General features: G+C 44.0%; 2 protein-coding genes across 6 annotated transcripts in view; one reads left to right on the top strand and one right to left on the bottom strand.

The window, feature by feature from the left end:
* BMX (BMX non-receptor tyrosine kinase) overlaps nucleotides 1-5,361 on the bottom strand; it is a 45,883-nt gene extending 40,522 nt beyond the window's left edge. For both annotated transcript variants that reach the window (XM_027533930.1, XM_027533931.1), the window contains exon 1: nucleotides 5,219-5,361. In XM_027533930.1, coding sequence (XP_027389731.1) covers nucleotides 5,219-5,221 — 3 coding nt within the window. In that variant the 5' untranslated portion in view covers nucleotides 5,222-5,361. The remainder of the gene's footprint in view (nucleotides 1-5,218) is intronic.
* Nucleotides 5,362-15,759: 10,398 nt separating this feature from the next.
* Nucleotides 15,760-18,495, top strand: part of PIR (pirin) — a 98,268-nt gene continuing 95,532 nt past the window's right edge. The window contains exons 1-2 of one of the 4 annotated variants that reach the window (XM_027534067.1): nucleotides 15,760-16,035; nucleotides 17,590-17,720. In XM_027534067.1, coding sequence (XP_027389868.1) covers nucleotides 17,628-17,720 — 93 coding nt within the window. In that variant the 5' untranslated portion in view covers nucleotides 15,760-16,035; nucleotides 17,590-17,627. The remainder of the gene's footprint in view (nucleotides 16,036-17,589; nucleotides 17,721-18,495) is intronic. The other 3 variants (XM_027534066.1, XM_027534065.1, XM_027534068.1) reach the window with 3 other exon arrangements.

Below are 18,495 nucleotides of genomic sequence, written 5' to 3'. Positions count from 1 at the left end.
AATATAATTTGTCAAATTTTAACAAAAATGTTTATTCCAAATCCTAACCCTTGTGAATTTTTTGGCTTTCATTTTTAAAATCATATGGATATGCATTTATTCAGCAAAACCAAGAAGCACAGACAAGCAAAAGGAAACTTAACATTTTGGTGAATGTACCTCTAGATTTCTTTTCAAATTACATAGGCAGTTGTTTCTTTTCACAAAAATGAGTTCACATGCTGTACATATGTGTCTGTAATCCATGGTTCTCATGTCATAAACACCTGGAGCCACCTGCTTTTGATGTCCTTCAAAGTTCCACTCCCTTAAGATGGACTCCGAGCATCTTAACAAACTTAAAGAACCCTGTTTGGATGACTCACACCTTTTTTTTTTTTTTTTTAACCTCCTGATCACTTTCTTCTGAGACAAAACCTGATTCCTGATCAAGTTTGAACAAGCCTTTCTCCTTCTGTTTTCTTCTGTTCCTTCCTTGTACTTCCCTCTTTTCTGAGATTAGCATAGATTCTAAATTGGAGGCATATCTATGGTGAGGACTAATTTTTAGAAATAGAACGTCTCCCATCTTGTATTAGCACAATACAATAAGTCAACAGGGCTCTGGGACCACTGTTGACTCAGCTACCTCTCCAGCGACTAGCAAACTCAGGTCTGCCTACCCACATTTAAGGAAAATTCATTTGGGAAGGTTTAAAAAGAAACTAAAATTCTGAAATTGATGGGAATACCAGACCACCTGACCTGCCTCTTGAGAAATTTGTATGCAGGTCAGGAAGCAACAGTTAGAACTGGACATGGAACAACAGACTGGTTCCAAATAGGAAAAGGAGTATGTCAAGGCTGTATATTGTCACCCTGCTTATTTAACTTATATGCAGAGTACATCATGAGAAATGCTGGACTGGAAGAAGCACAAGCTGAAATCAAGATTGCCGGGAGAAATATCAATAACCTTAGATATGCAGATGACGCCACCTTTATGGCAGAAAGTGAAGAGGAACTAAAAAGCCTCTTGATGAAAGTGAAAGAAGAGAGTGAAAAAGTTGGCTTAAAACTCAACATTCAGAAAACTAAGATCATGGCATCTGGTCCCATCATTTCATGGGAAATAGATGGGGAAACAGTGGAAACAGTGTCAGACTTTATTTTTTGGGGGCTCCAAAATCACTACAGATGGTGACTGCAGCCATGAAATTAAAAGACGCTTACTCCTTGGAAGAAAAGTTATGACCAACCTAGATAGCATATTGAAAAGCAGGCATTACTTTGCCAACAAAGGTCTGTCTAGTCAAGGCTATGGTTTTTCCTGTGGTCATGTATGGATGTGAGAATTGGACTGTGAAGAAAGCTGAGCGCCGAAGAATTGATGCTTTTGAACTGTGGTGTTGGAGAAGACTCTTGAGAGTCCCTTGGACTGCCAGGAGATCCAACCAGTCCATTCTGAAGGAGATCAGCCCTGGGATTTCTTTGGAAGGAATGATGCTAAAGCTGAAACTCCAGTACTTTGGCCACCTCATGCGAAGAGTTGACTCATTGGAAAAGACTCCAATGCTGGGAGGGATTGGGGGCAGGAGGAAAAGGGGACGACAGAGGATGAGATGGCTGCATGGCATCACTGACTCGATGGACGTGAGTCTCAGTGAACTCCAGGAGTTGGTGATAGACAGGGAGGCCTGGCGTGCTGCGATTCATGGGGTCGCAAAGAGTCGGACACGACTGAGTGACTGAACTGAACTGAAAAAGAAACTAAACAGAATAAAATTCGATCCTAAAGCTAGAAACCAGAGATCTATTTCCATAGAGAAGCTGGTGGGATTTGGCGGGATACTCGTATATCAGTACCTACATAGAATAGATGCATCAATTTGCTTACCAAATAGTTCAGGCTGCCTATTTCCATAAACACATGAAACTAGGAAGATTAAAGTGCAAGGGAGGCAGAAAAGAAAAGCTAGAAGAAATCAGTATTTTCTGTAAGGAAGTCAGCAACCATGTGTAACCTTTAATGCATAAAAGGTGCATGCTGAATTAACCATATATATATATAAAACACACACATGCATATTGTTTTCAGATTCTTTTCCCTTAGAGGTTATTACACAGTACTGAGTAGAGTTCCCTGTGCTATACAGTAGGTCCTTGTTGGTTCTCTATTTCATATATATTAGTGTGATCTGTTAATCCCAAACCCCTAATGTATCCCTCCCCTCCCCTTTCCCCCTTTGGTAGCCAGAAGTTTGTTTTCTGTGTATATGCACAGCCCATATTCTTGAGCATAACACTGATGGTAGAGAAGAACATGCCAGCTGTGTAATCATCCTAATCAGAGAACACTCTAACCTAAATGTAGGGAGGTAGCTACAGGGTATCAAAGGTGGTAGAAACCCTGGAAGTCATTTTTCAGAAGCAACACCGAGCCCCAACAGCTTAGGTGACTCAGCCAGAATCGCAGCAGTGTGACCTGAGAGACACAGCCCAGGGATCCAGATCACTGGTGTCATGTCTGGGACACTGCCCACCCCTTCATGGCAATAAATACACTAAAACATCTGTATGTTCAGCTAAACATATGATAGCCTTGCTTAAGCTTCAGTATGGTAGGACTCGGCATCAATTTCAGTCTTGCCAGACCCACACAAAGGACCTTTTATTGGAAATATCAGAAAGATGTGACCCGTTAAGTAATCTTTCAGCAGGAACCTCCAAAGCACTGTTAAACAGCAAAACTCTAGGCCACGTTTTGAAAATAGGTAAGAACATACAACCACAGAAGTTGGAATAAATTCTAAGTGGTGCAGAAGCAGAGCAGGAAGCAGGAAAGGAAGGGAGAAAGGTATGTCCAGTTAAAAGGGGCCATCAGATAGTTCCTGAAACCAATGTGTATATTTCCTGACTGGCTCAGGATGGAGCCTTTAAGGCTTTAGTTTTTAGAATTGAGAGGTGAGGGTAGCAGTTCCTTACCCCTTTATTTGATTTAGTTATCCTCTTTTACTTTGCATGTCATTTACCTAAGGATTTTGATAGGTGTCAGGATATTAAAATAATACCTAGCATGGGAAAGCAGTGGAGGAGGGAGAGCGGGAAGGAAAGGGAAGACGCTCCAAGTGCAGACTGGGACCCAAAATGGCTAGACCTGTGACAAACTTGATCTCCCACTATTTGCCCAAGGCCAGGCCTGCTTATCTTCCTGCTAAATAACTGAAAAAAAAATATGATGGTAAGTTAAACGGGAACAGAAAGCTTAACTCAGAATCATGTAAAGTGATTGAAAAATATAACTCTTAAGACCCTGGCCTGAGACGAATACACCCCACAGAAGCTGCCAGGTCCCCATTTATGTGACATTTTGCAGGCAAGAGAAAGTTACAACTGATCTTGGCATGACGTGGACAGAAATCCTTTAATAGTGACACTTGAATCCAGCATTTTGAAACACCATACTTTGGTTGCTCCAAAACGAATTTTTGAAAACTACACAGTTTGTGAAGCTATTTTTAGACAAAGAAGATGAGAATGCCAGTGTCTTTCCTGTTGGAGCTAATATTTGCTTTAGGTGTGAAATTCGTCTTCAGTGCCTCATAGAGCTTTGCTAAACCCTTCCTTCTTCTCAGCAACCTCTTTCCTTCTGCTCCCTCCCCTCTGCCCAGGACACCTTTCTGGGCACCTTCCTTAGGAAAAAAGCAAAAAGTGCTAAATCCACATCCTAATACCTCATGCTGAATTTATTTAACATGTTACACTGCTAAGGATACAGGTTGATGTGGACAAAAGCACCAGGCTTTGGTGGGTTCAAATCCTTGCCCTCTCTCTATGCAATGTGGCACGTTACTTAACCCTGCTAAACCTCAGCTTCCCTATCTGTAAAAGGAGTAAAACAATAACCACCTCAAAGGATTGTTAGGAGTCGAGAGAAAATGGCAGTATGATGCCTAGCACCCTAGTAGCTGTTCCAGAAACCTGTACCCCTTCCTCCCATCACTCCATAGGTGAAGTTTTTCAAAAGATCATAGTGAAGTTTAAAAACTGGAGACAGTGAGATGACCTTCAACATACGTTTCAAGCCTCGCCCCTCTTCCCCCAGCGCCCCTGCCTCTGTCCCCCCGGGGATAAGAGGTATTGGGAAGAAGATTCCCCATGCCTTCTCTAGTCAACAAGCACCTGCTCTGTGGGTCTGTTACAAGCTTTCAGTCCTGGGACTGGTTACCTTAAAATCAGATTGACTGTGTATTTGTGCCACCAGATTTCTAACAGATCAATATTTGGATGTTAATTCAAAGTGTGGTCCATGGACAGGTAGCATCAACATACTCTGGGAGCTTGTTTTAAATTCACACTCTTAGATCTCACCCCAGCCCCAGTACATCAGAGTCTGCATTTTAGCAAGATCCCCAGAGGACTTATGTGCACAAGAGAGTTTGAAAACCACTGACCTAGACTACATTATAGTTGTACAACCTCTTCAATCCAATGAAACCATCACGGTCCATGAGAATTTTCAAAATTCTACGAATTTGGCTGCAATTGTGTGGTTCACCTCCCTCCCATCTTCTACCTCCATCTAAAATACCCCAGACGCCTGACTTAGGGGGACTTCAGGAAGCTAAGAACAAATATTCTTAGCTAAAATAACATCAAAAAACCCAGATAAATAAAAGAAGGCTTGACTAACATTTCTTTATCTTTTCAGGAGTAGTTATGAAGCCAGTATGAACAGTCATGGAAGGACCTATAAAGGAAAAGAATCTGAAAAACTACATATATATATGTGTGTGTGTATATATATATATATATATATATCTCTGAATCATTTTACTGTACACCTGAAACTAATACAACATTGTAAATTAACTATAGTTCAATTAAAAAAATAAATAACTAAAGGAAGAAACAAACTCCTGGAAAGGCAAAGGCTAAAGAATGGTATGGAGAAAATCAGCAGAGGAAACGACACAAAGCCAGATCAAGCCAATGGTGATGTGCACACAACCTGACAGTTTCCATGAACGAGATGCTGAGCTAGGAGGGAATTTCCAGTGAATTTCCTGTAGCAGGCCCCTGAACGACATGGTCCTACCAAAGAGCCCCATCAGCGTCACATTCATAATTTTGCCGTACTTTTCTTAAAGCGCTCCCCCCGCCACCCCATCTGTGAACTTCAGGGTCTACAACACCCAGATGCAAACCTATTTTGTAGCCACTTGCCGCTTACACGCACCATTTTGGCTGGTCCTGCTGCTCAAGGCCACGGCTGTGAGGTTGCTCTGCTCTTGCAGGAACACAGCCCCAGCTGTCCTCCTTCCAGCAGCAGCAAATTGTCTCACATTTTCCCGGCTGCCAAGTCAGAAATGGCCACATTACTCAGTGCCCCCCAAACGTTTATTGTCCTGCAAGGCCTTACACAATCCCACAGGAAACCACGCTCAACGCTTGGCCAACACTTGTTGACCTGATTGAGTGCAACAAAAACGGAGACAAAAGCATATTTCATACAGGTTCCAACTTTGATAACTACAGCTCCTGCTTTTCCCAGGCAGCTCTCGGGTACATGTGATAACCTGTCTTTGTTTGGAGAGCTCTGTGCTGGAAAGGAGGAGAAAATATCTCGGCCAAAGCCTGCTTGTGACGCTGACTCCTCTCACACGAGTCAGGAAACCATGAGGTAACGCCAAAGTGTGCAGAGAATAAGCAATGAAAACTAAGTTCAAGAATGGACCCAGGGAGGCTAGAGAGGGTATGAGAGAGCCAGATAGTCAAATGACCAAAAAGAAACCCATTTCCACAGCTTAAGAAATCCAGAAATGGAATAGAGATGGGTTTGGCTAATGTACCATGCACCAAGAGTGCAATGAAAGAATGTGATTATCATTTGACTGATTTATGATTATCACTGTAATGATTTATGACATTGAAACATTTAAACTTCATTTTTTAAAAAAATTTTATTGTAGTATTATTGATTTACAATGTTGTGTTAGTTTCAGGTGTACAGGAGAGAGGAAGGAGGAGACAGGAGACAGGAGAATATTGCCTGAATATGGCAATAAAGAGAATTTAAAAGAAAAATGGATTATAATAATAATATTGGCAGTGTGCAAATGCCTAGGCATGGCAGAACTAGAAGACATAATGAAGTCAGATGTTTTCACCTATCCAAAGTAGGTTGTCTCCTCTCCTCAGTTATACATACATATATATATTCTTTTTCCAATTCTTTTCTATTATGGTTTATTACAGGATATTGAGTAGAGTTCTCTGTGCTATTCAGTGGGTCCTTGTTGTTTATCTATTTTATATATAGTAGTGTGTATCTGTTAATCACAAACTCCTAATTTATCCCTCCCCTGCCTCCCTTTTGGGAACCATAAGATTGTTTTCTACGTTTGTGAGTCACAACATCATGGCTTTACTCATCTTAATATCTTCTCCTGTGCACACTGACTGTATGTAATCAGTAATCAGATCAGATGAGATCAGTCACTCAGTCGTGTCTGACTCTTTGCCACTCCATGAATCGCAGCACACCAGGCCTCCCTGTCCATCACCAACTCCCGGAGTTCACTGAGACTCACGTCCATCAAGTCAGTGACGCCATCCAGCCATCTCATCCTCTGTCGTCCCCTTCTCCTCTTGCCTCCAATCCCTCCCAGCATCAGAGTCTTTTCCAATGAGTCAACTCTTCGCATGAGGTGGCCAAAGTACTGGAGTTTCAGCTTTAGCATCATTCCTTCCAAAGAAATCCCAGGGCTGATCTCCTTCAGAATGGACTGGTTGGATCTCCTGGCAGTCCAAGGGACTCTCAAGAGTCTTCTCCAACACCACAGTTCAAAAGCATCAATTCTTTGGCGGTCAGCCTTCTTCACAGTCCAACTCTCACATCCATACATGACCACATGAAAAACCATAGCCTTGACTAGACGGACCTTTGTTGGCAAAGTAATGCCTGCTTTTCAATATGCTATCTAGGTTGGTCATAACTTTCCTTCCAAGGAGTAAGCGTCTTTTAATTTCATGGCTGCAGTCACCATCTGTAGTGATTTTGGAGCCCCAAAAATAAGGTCTGACACTGTTTCCACTGTTTCCCCATCTATTTCCCATGAAGTGATGGGACCGGATGCCATGATCTTCGTTTTCTGAATGTTGAGCTTTAAGCCAACTTTTTCACTCTCCTCTTTCACTTTCATCAAGAGTCTTTTTAGTTCCTCTTCACTTTCTGCCATAAGGGTGGTGTCATCTGCATATCTGAGGTTGTTGCTATTTCTCCCGGCAATCTTGATTCCAGCTTGTGCTTCTTCTAGTCCAGCGTTTTTCATGATGTATTCTGCATATAAGTTAAATAAACAGGGTGACCTAATGATTTATTTTAGGCTTAGCTATGGACAGCTGGTTCCAAATTCGGAAAGGAGTATGTCAAGGCTGTATATTGTCACCATGCTTATTTAACTTATATGCAGAGTACATCATGCGAAATGCCAGGCTGGATGAAGCACAAGCTGGAATCAAGATTGCTGGGAGAAATATCAACAACCTCAGATATGCAGATGACACCACCCTTATGGCAGAAAGCGAAGAAGAACTAAAGAGCCTCTTGATAAAAGTGAAAGAGAAGAGTGGAAAAGCTGGCTTAAAACTCAACATTCAAAAAATGAAGATCATGGTATCCGGTCCCATCACTTCATGGCAAATAGATGGGGAAACAATGGAAACAGTGACAGATTTTATTTTCTTGGGCTCCAAATCACTGTAGATGGTGACTGCAGCCATGAAATTAAAAGATGCTTGCTCCTTGGAAGAAAAGCTATGACCAACCTAGAGAGCATATTAAAAAGCAGAGACATTACTTTGCCAACAAAGGTCCATCTAGTCAAAGCTATGGTTTTTCCAGTAGTCATGTATGGATGTGAGAGTTGGATTATAAAGAAAGCTGAGCACCGAAAAATTGATGCTTTTGAACTGTGGTGTTGGAGAAGACTCTTGAGAGTCCCTTGGACTGCAAGGAGATTCAACCAGTCAATCCTAAAGGAAATCAGTCCTGAATATTCACTAGAAGGACTGATGCTGAAGCGCCAATATTTTGGCCACCTGATGCAAAGAACTGACTCATTGGAAAAAACCCTGATGCTGGGAAAGATTGAAGGCGGGAGAATAAGGGGATGACAGAGGATGAGATGGTTGGATGGCATCACCAACTGGATGGACATGAGTTTGAGCAAGCTCAGGGAGTTGGTGATGGACAGGGAAGCCTGGCGTGCTGCAGTCTTTTGAGAACCTGTGTACTAAGCATTCTGTTAGGAGCTAGAGATGCAGCAGTAAACAGAACAGAGGCAGCCCAAACCTTCAGGGGACTTATGTCCCGTGGAGCAAGGACCACAGTAAAGTTTTAATTACCGTAGAATGTCTGAAAAATACTTCTGTTTGAAACTGGAATTTAGGGAATGACAAAGATTGTTCTGATTTTCCTTTAGAACAATTTAAAACAAGAGAACTTAACACCCTGACATCAGCAAAGAAGTCACTGATGGACTCCACACAGCTCTCCATCCTCTAGCAATCAAGTAGGCAGTCATTTGAGAAACCGAGGGTGAAGCAGGGTGACCGTGGCAAAGCAACTTAGCCAAATAAATGAATTCTACCCTCTGCTAGTTCACTTCCATTCCCATATGGTAATTTGTACTTACTCTGCTGTTTAAACATGGTAGCATGGCTGAAGATCAATTCTAGAATAAAAAGTCAATTTAGGAGTGGGAAGGAGGAAGTGGCAGAACTCTTGAAATACCTAGGCACAATCTCTTGGGATTCTCATCCCTTTTTGAGGGCTTGGAACATTCGAGGGCAGCTGGGAGGAGTGTTTTCCTATGAGTCAAAATGTCCCAGATTTATTTCTTTATTCTATTCATTCACTTCCTCTGCCACTTTTCCTGAACCTTTCTTGGGCTCTGTATTTTCCATGTCTTTAGTCCAATTCTAACTTGCTGTGGCAACCTGCTATTTCCATTACATGATTTGATTTGCTTAAATTATGGTCTGTGTTGTCACCTCTAGCCAGGGAGACCCATAGAAATTTCCTCTTAGCTTCTCTTCCTGAGCTTTTAGCAGGCAACAAGCTCGTGGGGTGATTTGACTTCATGATGTAAACAAGCTTGTTCAGTTGGGAACAGTAGTGCTCACATTTTTTACAAGAAAGAACCATTATGTGTGTTTGTATGTGTGTATGTGTGTATGAGAGAGAGACAGAGAGAGAGGGAGGGAGGGAGGGAGGGAGGAAGGGGAGAGAGGGAGACAGTCTGTCTTTCTTCTGGCTTCTGACTGACCTCTAGTTTTCTCTTTAAAAAATTCCTTTGACTTGTGGCTTTAAACACCATCTATATGTTTAGGGTTCCAAATTTCAGCCAGGCCCTCTCCCCTGAATTCCAGACTTGTATTCGACTGTTAGCTTGCCCATATATACTTGGAATATCTGATAACTATTTCAAACTTAACGTGTCCAAAGCTGACCTCCCGACTAACCCCTCAGACCAGCTCCTCCTACAAGGCTTGCCTTCTCAGTTAATAGCAACTTTAACCTTCCAGTTGCTCAAGCCAAAGAATGTGGAATCACCCTTGACTTTTACCCTTCCTTCACAGCCAGCATCTGATCCATCATGAAATATGGTTAACCATATTTTCAAAATATATCCCAAATTTGGCCACTTTTCACCAGCTCTACTGCTACTTACTAAGTTGCCATGTATCTGTCACCTGGAGTATTGTGCTTGCCTCCTGCCTGCTCTCCCTGCTTCTGCACTTGTTGCCTGCTATCCTCCACTGACTAGCCAAAATGATGCTTTCACATGTATGTCAAAGCCCACCACTCCTCCTGTCTGAATGTTTCAATGGTCCCCCATCTTCTGGTCTCCTAATGCCATCTCTAACATCATCTTATGATTCTTCTACCTTACATTGCCACTCCTACAATATTCAGAGCACTACCCACCCCAGGGTCTTTGCACAGGCTGTTTCTTTTGCTTGCCAAACCATCACAGACATCTGCGTGGTTCATTTCCTCATCTCCAGGTTCTGTGTCAAAAGGCATCTTGCTAATGAGCCTTACTTAGACCATCTTGTTAATACTACACCTCGCTCCACCCAGCACTCCCAGACTCCCTTACTCTGCTCACTTTATCTTTTTTTCATAGCACCTAACATGTTAAAACCAACTACACAATTTACTTATCTGTCTCTCTTCCCTGAAGAGTAAGCCCACAAGAACTCTGATAGGTTCTCTCTGTAGCCTGAGCTTTTTCCACAAGAATCTCTTCATGGGGGCCATCACTCCGTGACCTCTGGCTCTTATGCCTCCTGGTGTTAAGATAATCCACTTGGAGGCTGGGTTCTGATGTGAATAGGTTACACTTACTGGAACCAAAGATGAATGTGTTATCTCTTCTAAGAATGTTTGCATATTAAACCTCAGGTTCAGTGATGGAACAAATAACCTTTTTTTCCTCATGAAAGGAGATGGTGAGTGGAGTGGGAGGGTTAGGGTGGACATAGAAAAGTTGGTTCTGTGGGGATTTTTTTTTTTGAGGGATCTTAGTTCCCCAACCAGGAATCGAATCTGAGCCCTCAGCAGTGATAGCACTGAGTCAAAACCACTGGACCACCAGGGAATTCCTTGTTGTGTGGTTTTGTTGTGCCCTTTCGTGCTACTGTGAAATATTTACATAGACTGTTCGCATTTTATCAATTTCACTCCCTATTTTTTAGTGGAAGGTAAGGACGTGGGGTCTGGATGGAGTTGGCAAGCTGTGACTATCACCTGTGTTTGGAAGCAAGATTTATTGGAGCATGGCCACAGTCATTTGTTCACGTATCGGGTGAGGCTGCTCTCCAATGGCAGAGTTGAGTTGTGACAGAGGCCATGTGCCCGCAGAGTCTCTAATATTTACTATCTGGCCTACATAGAAAAAATTTGCCAACTCATGCTCTAGAAAAATCCTGCCAGCTGTGGAAGTGACCTAGAAGCTTGGAATTTAGCTCAACAGCTCAATTCAATACATCTTCACTAAATTGTATAGTGTACGAGGTACCAGAGTTGAAAGCAAAAGAAGTAGGCAAAGGGGAGATCTTTATGGAACTTCCAGCTACGATTCCCACTTTGATTCAAATTATTTTTTCCCAAAATTTTATCATGAATATTCAAAATACAAAAAAGTTTTAAAAAAACCAATACACTGCTAGATTCTATATTTACATTTTACTGTATTTGTTTTGACATCTATTTATCAACCCTCTATCCATCTGTCAATCCACCTTATTGGTATTACTACTACTACTATTACCTGGGTTCAATCCCTGGGTTGGGAAGATCCCCTAGAGAAGGGAACAGCTACCCACTCCAGTATTCTGGCCTGGAGAATTCCATGGACTGTATAGCCCATGGGGTCGCAAAGAGTCAGACACGACTGAGCAACTTTCATTTTCACTTTTTCCTCACCACTACTGTTACTGTTATTTTTTTGCTGCATTTAAAGTAAGTTGCAAACATTAGCAAACTTTATTTGTAGACACTTCAGAGTATGTAACTGAATATTAATTCAAATTAGCTTTTTATTTTAACTCCAACACTGTAATCTTGAAAGTAGCCTTCATTGGGCCAGAAGACATGGCATTATATGAGCTGAAAACTGAGAAAGGTTTTCAGGATAACTGGGTAAAAGTATCAGGGGAATCATTCACCTAAATTTCTCCATTTTCTTCGTTCAGAGATGAATCAGCCTTTCAGGGCTAAGAATGTTTTGCCTGTGGTGAATTCTAGGAAAGTTCAGTGGCTGAAAAGAGAGGGTCATAAGCTGTTCCTTTCTGGCACACTGCCAGAAACCCATGGGAAAGGCAGTTATGAGTTTCAGTGGTTGATCACATGTAGCGGTCTAGGTCAGAACCCTGGCTAATGGACCAGACTGTGTCCATGCAGATTGCTCTCATGAGGGTGGACATGGGAGTCAAGTGTACACATCATTCCTGGATATTTTTAATGTCCTCGACCATGAGCATATCTATGTCCTTCGTAAACAAATACTTATAAAATAATCAGTCGCTGACTTGGAGCCATTTCCTGGAGTCAGAGAGTCTGAATCCCTAATATGGAGTATTCCAGACATATTTGTCATTTAATGAACAGCAGTGACTGTGCTTTAAGGCAAATTACCGAAACCTGACCAATGTTGAAAAAAAGATTTTTTTAAGAAAGATTTTTTGAGTTGACTGCTTGAAGGAGAAAAAATGGCAAATGATGAAATGTCTAAGATGTCCATGTATTTCTATAAGGTATATTCTTGAGAAGCGTTTTGAATGAAAAAGGAAAAATGATCTCATAAAATACGTTGATAATGTGGGTGTCCTCAAAGACAGATAATGGTGCTACCTGGAATCATTTAGCAGCTGATGGCATATCTACACATTCATATATCCAGCTGCCTGCTCAGCATCGCTGACTGGATGGCAAATGACAGTGTGAAAAGTGCTCATAGCTCCATGTATGAAGTCACATTTCTCATTTCAAAAGCCGGCCCTGTTACAGTGAAATGTTACATGCTGCATATTCCATTTGTAAAAATTTGTGCTCCCCCCCACTGCCGCCACGCTTGTTTTTCCTCATTTTAAGTCTTCTAGCTTTTAAGGTCTACTCTTTTTTTTCTGTGCAACAGCCTACAAGTAGACTTCTCTGCCTTGCCCTGACAATGCATGCCTTTGAATTAGCTTCTCCCTGCGACTGACTTCTCAAAGTTAAGAAAGAAAGGGAGCTCTTCTGCCTGTTTCAGAGGTGGAGGGGATTCTGAGTCCCAGGGGAAGCCTGGAAAATGTGGTAAACTGAAAGCATCCTCAGGAGTATGGGAAGTCCAATATGGAAGCATGTAAAAATGTAGAGCGCATCCATCTTCTCCTGTTTTCTTGTATCAGGAAGCCATCCTTCTCAATGTCACGTGTAACTGAAGAAACTTTCAGGACCCCTGCGCTTCAGAGGTTACTGCTCTGCCCAGTGGGACACAACATTTCATCTCTCAAGTCTAGTTTAATACATTTTATCTTACAGGATGGCTGCTTGCCTTGGTAGTAACATTTAGATGAACAGATTTGCTTTCTGAAAGGGTAAATATTTGTAGAAATTTTTTTTTTTACTCCAGAGAGCTTTGAAAATCCACCACATCTCTTTTCTTGCATTAAAGCATATTTTCCAGTTAACTATCATGACTAAACAAATAATCTGGAAACTGAGTGGCTTGAAACAACCATGTTTATCTGCTCACAAGTCTGTGGGTCTGGAAGTTGGGAAGAATGCAGTTAAGTGTTCATGTCTTACACATACAGAGTCAGCGATGGCAGCTGGGCCTGGAAGAGCCACTTCCCAGATGGCTTGTATATATATCTGGCGCCACAGTGTCCTTGGCCTCTGTCTCCTTCCTCACATGGTGTTTCTTCTTCCAAGACTACTCCTCCATGTGGTGTGGGCTTCTTCCAGAATGCTGGTCTCAGAGTCATCACTCCTTTTACAAGGCAACTGACTTCCAGAAGGCAGGAAGCAGAAGCTGCCAGGCTACTTCAGAGCCACACCTAGAACTGGCACTACCCCTTCCAGTGTATTCCATCAGTCAAAGCAGCCACAGGCCCTGCCTAGACTTAGGAGGAACAGAAGTAAACTCCACTTGTGATGGTGGGGTGTGTCAAGGTCACACTGAAAAGAAGATGTGTATGTGGGAGATACTGTTGGAACCATCTTAGGAAAATAGACTCTTCCAAAGGAGGAGAACCAATGACTGATCAACAATGTGTAATCGTGGTAACAATGTGTAGTCGTCATGCTCACCAGGTCAAACATCTCACCCGGATTTGAGAGGACAGACAGGCAAGGTTTCCTAGAGGGGGTGATGTGGAAACTGAGAGCTGAAAGATGAATGGCAATGAGCCAGATCAAGGAGAAAGAAAGTTCCAGGCAGAGGCACAGCAAGTCGACAAAAGAGTGAATGCACATTCGAGAGCCTTAAAAAGTTCAGCATAAAAAGGAAAGAGGGGCCACCTCTGTGTGTGTATGTTTATCCTTGAGTAAGTATCAGCATGCTGAGGCTGAGGCTGGGTTAAAGACATCACAGGATTTTCTCTTGAGGGCAAGGAAGGTTTTAGGCGGTTGGTTCATTTCCCTGCGACTTGGAGAATGGTTTGACTACCAGAGCAGATGGATGGTGGGAAGCACTGGACATATTTAAGAGATAATAGGAGCAGAATCCACAGGATTTCAAGGTGGACAAATGATGGCTTGGGTTTCAGGCTCAGGCAATTGGCTATGCGTTGAACTATTTGGTAGGGAATGCAGAAGTATTTACCAAGGACTGCCAAGTGCCTGACAGAGAGTCCCTACTTCTGTTTTCTTTGGAGACAGTTGCAAAGGTTAAGTATAATGAAGATAAGCAGCAAGATTATTTCATGGCACTTTTAATGTTCTTGTATATTATCTCATTTAGCTTTGACTCATTGAAGTAAGGCGGCGATTTGAGCCGCGCTGACGCTGACATATAAGTAATCTGGGGAAAAGCCCTTCCTCTACATGCCTATTAGAGCAGGTCTCTAAACTAGGCCTGCAGCCAAGTGTAGCCCACTACCTTGTTTTTAGAGCTTGTGAGCTTAACAATGGTTTTTACACTTTTAAGTGCTTGAAATAAAAAATCAAGAGAGGAGTAACACTTCATGATAAGTGAAAATTCCATGAAATTCAAATGTCAGCAGCCATAATTAAAGTCTTATTGAAACGCAGCCACACCCACTTATTTTACATGCTGTCTCTGGCTGGCTTGTTGCTACAAAGGCCAACTGCCTCAGCCGTCTCAGAGAACACGTGCAAAGTTGAAAATATTTACTATCCGGCACCTTCCTTCTTCAAAAGCAGGCAATGAGCTTTCTGCTGTTTACAGAATAGAAATCCTTTGAGGCTTCTGCAACTACGCATAGCCCTGTAAAGGCGGCAACTTAATGATGTAAGCAATAATTGAGCAGTGCTTAGGGCCTGCCCCGGAGAAGGCAATGGCACCCCACCCCAGTACTCTTGCCTGGAAAATCCCATGGACGGAGGAGCCTGGTGGGCTGCAGTCCGTGGGGTCGCTAAGAGTCGGACACGACTGAGAGACTTCAGTTTCATGCATTGGAGAAGGAAATGGCAATCCACTCCAGTGTTCTTGCCTGGAGAATCCCAGGGACGGCAGAGCCTGGTGGGCTGCCTGCCATCTATGGGGTCACACAGAGTCGGACACGACTGAAGCGACTTAGCAGCAGCAGCAGCAGTAGGGCCTGCCCAGCTCCTTTAATTCTCATCACAACCCCATCAGCTTGTACTGTATTATCGTCGCCACGCCCGTTTTACAATGGAGGCACTCGAGGCACAGAGAGGCTGAGCTACCTGCCCAAGGTCACACAAGGCCCAAGAAGTGATGGAGGTAGCCGACTCCAGGCAAAGACAAGTTTTCCGAGGAGGTCCAGTTGGGACCTTTGGCCTGAACACAGCACCTGCTAGGCCCATCCATGCCTCCTAGGGCCCAGAGCGCCTCTCTCCAGTGACCTTTCCCCGCCCGCCCATCACAAGGGCAGCCGAACAGGCCGGGGCGGAGCTGTGGCGAGGGGCGGGGCGAAGGGATCCTCGCGGCGGCGGACTGTCAATCAAGGAGTATCGCCCTTGCCCAGGGCCTCCGAGACCCGTGGACTCCCGCCTCCAGCCTCCCTGCGGCCACTGGCAGCGAAGCGCTGAGTCACTGTGAGGCAGCCGCGGGGCGCCCTCCGAGCCCGCCCTCTCCACGCCCCTCGCTGCAGCCGCCGAACGGGCTGCTATAGCCGCCCTTCACCGGGCTCGGGTACCTGGCGCCCGCGGGGCCGACGGGGCAGACCCCGCCCTCTCTGGCCCGCTTTAGACTCCCAGGGGTCTCCTAAGAGAAATGGCCAGAGATGCTTAAGTAGTCCTCTGCAGTTTGGTGCAAGTCGCAGACGACTTTTCTTTCTGCAGAGCACTAAGATCTGGTAAGTACCTCGTCAGTGGTGCACGTGCATAGAACTTAATTGGAGGAGTCTGGAAAGATCCAGAAATAGTTCAAATTGAGGGCGGGGGCTGGACGTAAAATACTTTCTAGATGCTCATAGGTGGAGGATTGAGTTCACTAAAGGTGGCAGCCCAGGGGAGGGCACATTTAGAGTGAGCCTTGATTGGCAGGGCTTCCCCGGTGGCTCAGAGGGTAAAGCGTCTGCCTGAAATGCAGGAGACCTGGGTTCGATCCCTGGGTCAGGAAGATCCCCTGGAGAAGGAAATGGCAACCCACTCCAGTACTCTTGCCTGGAAAACCCCATGGACAGAGGAGCCTGGTAGGGAGCCTGGTAGACTACAGTCCATGGGATCGCAAAGAGTAGGACAAGAGTCAGACACAGCTGAGAGACTTCACTTTCACTTTCACTTGACTGGCTGGAGGGTTTAGCCAGTGCTAAACCCTCTGAGTGCTCTGAGTAGCAGCAGTTTGCATTCTTAGAACACTGACTACACTCCTTTGCAGAATCTACACTGTTTTATGACTCCTATTCACAGGTGGAAAGCCTGAGGAACAGGGAGGTTTAACAGTTGGCCTCAGATCACACAGCTGATATGTGGTGAACCTGGGATGCAGACTCAGACTGTGTGGCTCCAGAGTCTGTGCTTCTTGCTAAAATATCTATCTTGGTTTGAGTGGGAAACTTTGAAGGAATGGATTATATGTCATTTGCAGAAGAGCTTTAGGGATTGCGTGTATTGTCTGCAAGCATTTGAAGTGGAAAATAGATTAATTATACTTGGTGTGAGACTCACAAAGAGGAAGCACTTTTGAATTGGGGGTCCTGAGTAGAATACAGATTGCATGGTCAAGGGCACCTCCTCCGTGAGTTTCCTGTGCTTTTCTGTGCTCTGGAAGACTTCAGAGAAAGCTTCAAATATTTCTTGCCACTTAAGTTGACCCTGAACTTCAGGGATAGATGAGTCTTTGAATTTGATGACCCTCAAAGATCCCTTTCAGTGCCAAGATCCTTGCACATTCAGATAAGAGATACCCAGATCTCTCTCAGCTCATGGTAGCAGCTCCCTTCTGGGGCAACGTGGGATAGAGGTAGGGGCAGAGATTTCAATCAGATGAGGCAGGTAAAGTGCTCATTAGAGGTTCTAAGTAAATGCCCAGCAGCTGTTATTACTAACTGTGGTCAACGGTGGTCCTAGGACTACACCAGATAACCATTGTAAATCGTTAGTAGGGTGCTGAGAACCTCCTTAGCACTCACAGGCGTCCACCATCATTAATGGTGTTTGAAAGCAGAGTAAGCAATTAAAAAATTATAGCTGTTAATATTGGGCTGGCCAAAAAGTCCAAACAGTTCATTTGGGTTTTTCTGTAACATCTTGCAGAAAACCCCAAATGAACTTTTTGGCCATACAATATTTGGGGCGTGGTGGGGGGTGAACTTCCTATCCTATATTTTATAGTCCGTGGGTGGTCAGTCCCTCCTTGATGACGTCTCTGTTTTGTTGTCCCTTCTCTTATCCTGCATCCTCTACAGCTCAGCCTCAGAACACTTGCTTTTTAACCTTGGATACGATGTCCTCCAAGAAGGTTACCCTCTCAGTGCTCAGCCGGGAGCAGTCGGAAGGAGTTGGAGCACGAGTCCGCAGAAGCATCGGAAGACCCGAGGTATGCTGGTTGGATGGCTGTTTCATGCCTTTTTTTTTTTTTTTTTTTTTAGCGGAAGGGACTGGTGGGACCCTGAGGGTAAGCTTGGGAAGATAGGTCATGAGACAATCATGAGCTGCCCCGTGGGGTACCTTAGGAACCAACTCTAAACTTAGCATTTGGGGTCTCCTCGAGACCAGCCCCACCCCAAGGGGATTTCTGTACTGTGGATCCAGTGATCCTGACTGAAACGTCTGTGCTGCTCTCCGAACACCCACATCCTATCCTGAGTTGATCTGTCAGCCTCCAGGTGCACATGCCCAGGCATACCTGCTAGATCCCCTAGGTTTACATGCCCACCAGTCAAAGCACCAGGGACAGATGCTGGGGCCCAATCCCAAATTCCTAGGAGAGAGAATCCCATTGCCTCCTCTTGGGTCAGGTCTGTACCCTGAGGCAGTCAGCCATTTGCCAGGCATTTTGAGTTCTTAGAGAGATGGCTGAGACTGGACTCTTTGGACCTCCTGATGGGGGGCTAAGTGGGGGCTTCCCTCAGAGAAGGTGATTGTCTCCCTCAGAGAAGGGGAGACACGGGACTTGGAGAAAAGAAAATCTTACGTGCAAAAAAAGGAAATGATGATTCTAATCCATGGAATACAGTGCCCAGCTCCAGATTCCAAAAGCAGAAGTTGAGGTATAATTGACATATAATAGTAGTTTCAGGTGAACAACACAATGCTTCAGTATTTGTATATATTGCAAAATGATCACAAGTCTAGTTAACACCTGTCACCGT

Source organism: Bos indicus x Bos taurus, chromosome X, assembly GCF_003369695.1.
Source record: "Bos indicus x Bos taurus breed Angus x Brahman F1 hybrid chromosome X, Bos_hybrid_MaternalHap_v2.0, whole genome shotgun sequence".
Lineage (NCBI taxonomy): Eukaryota > Metazoa > Chordata > Mammalia > Artiodactyla > Bovidae > Bos > Bos indicus x Bos taurus.
Note: the sequence above shows the minus strand (reverse complement) of the source record. Positions and strands in the feature narration are given on the sequence as shown.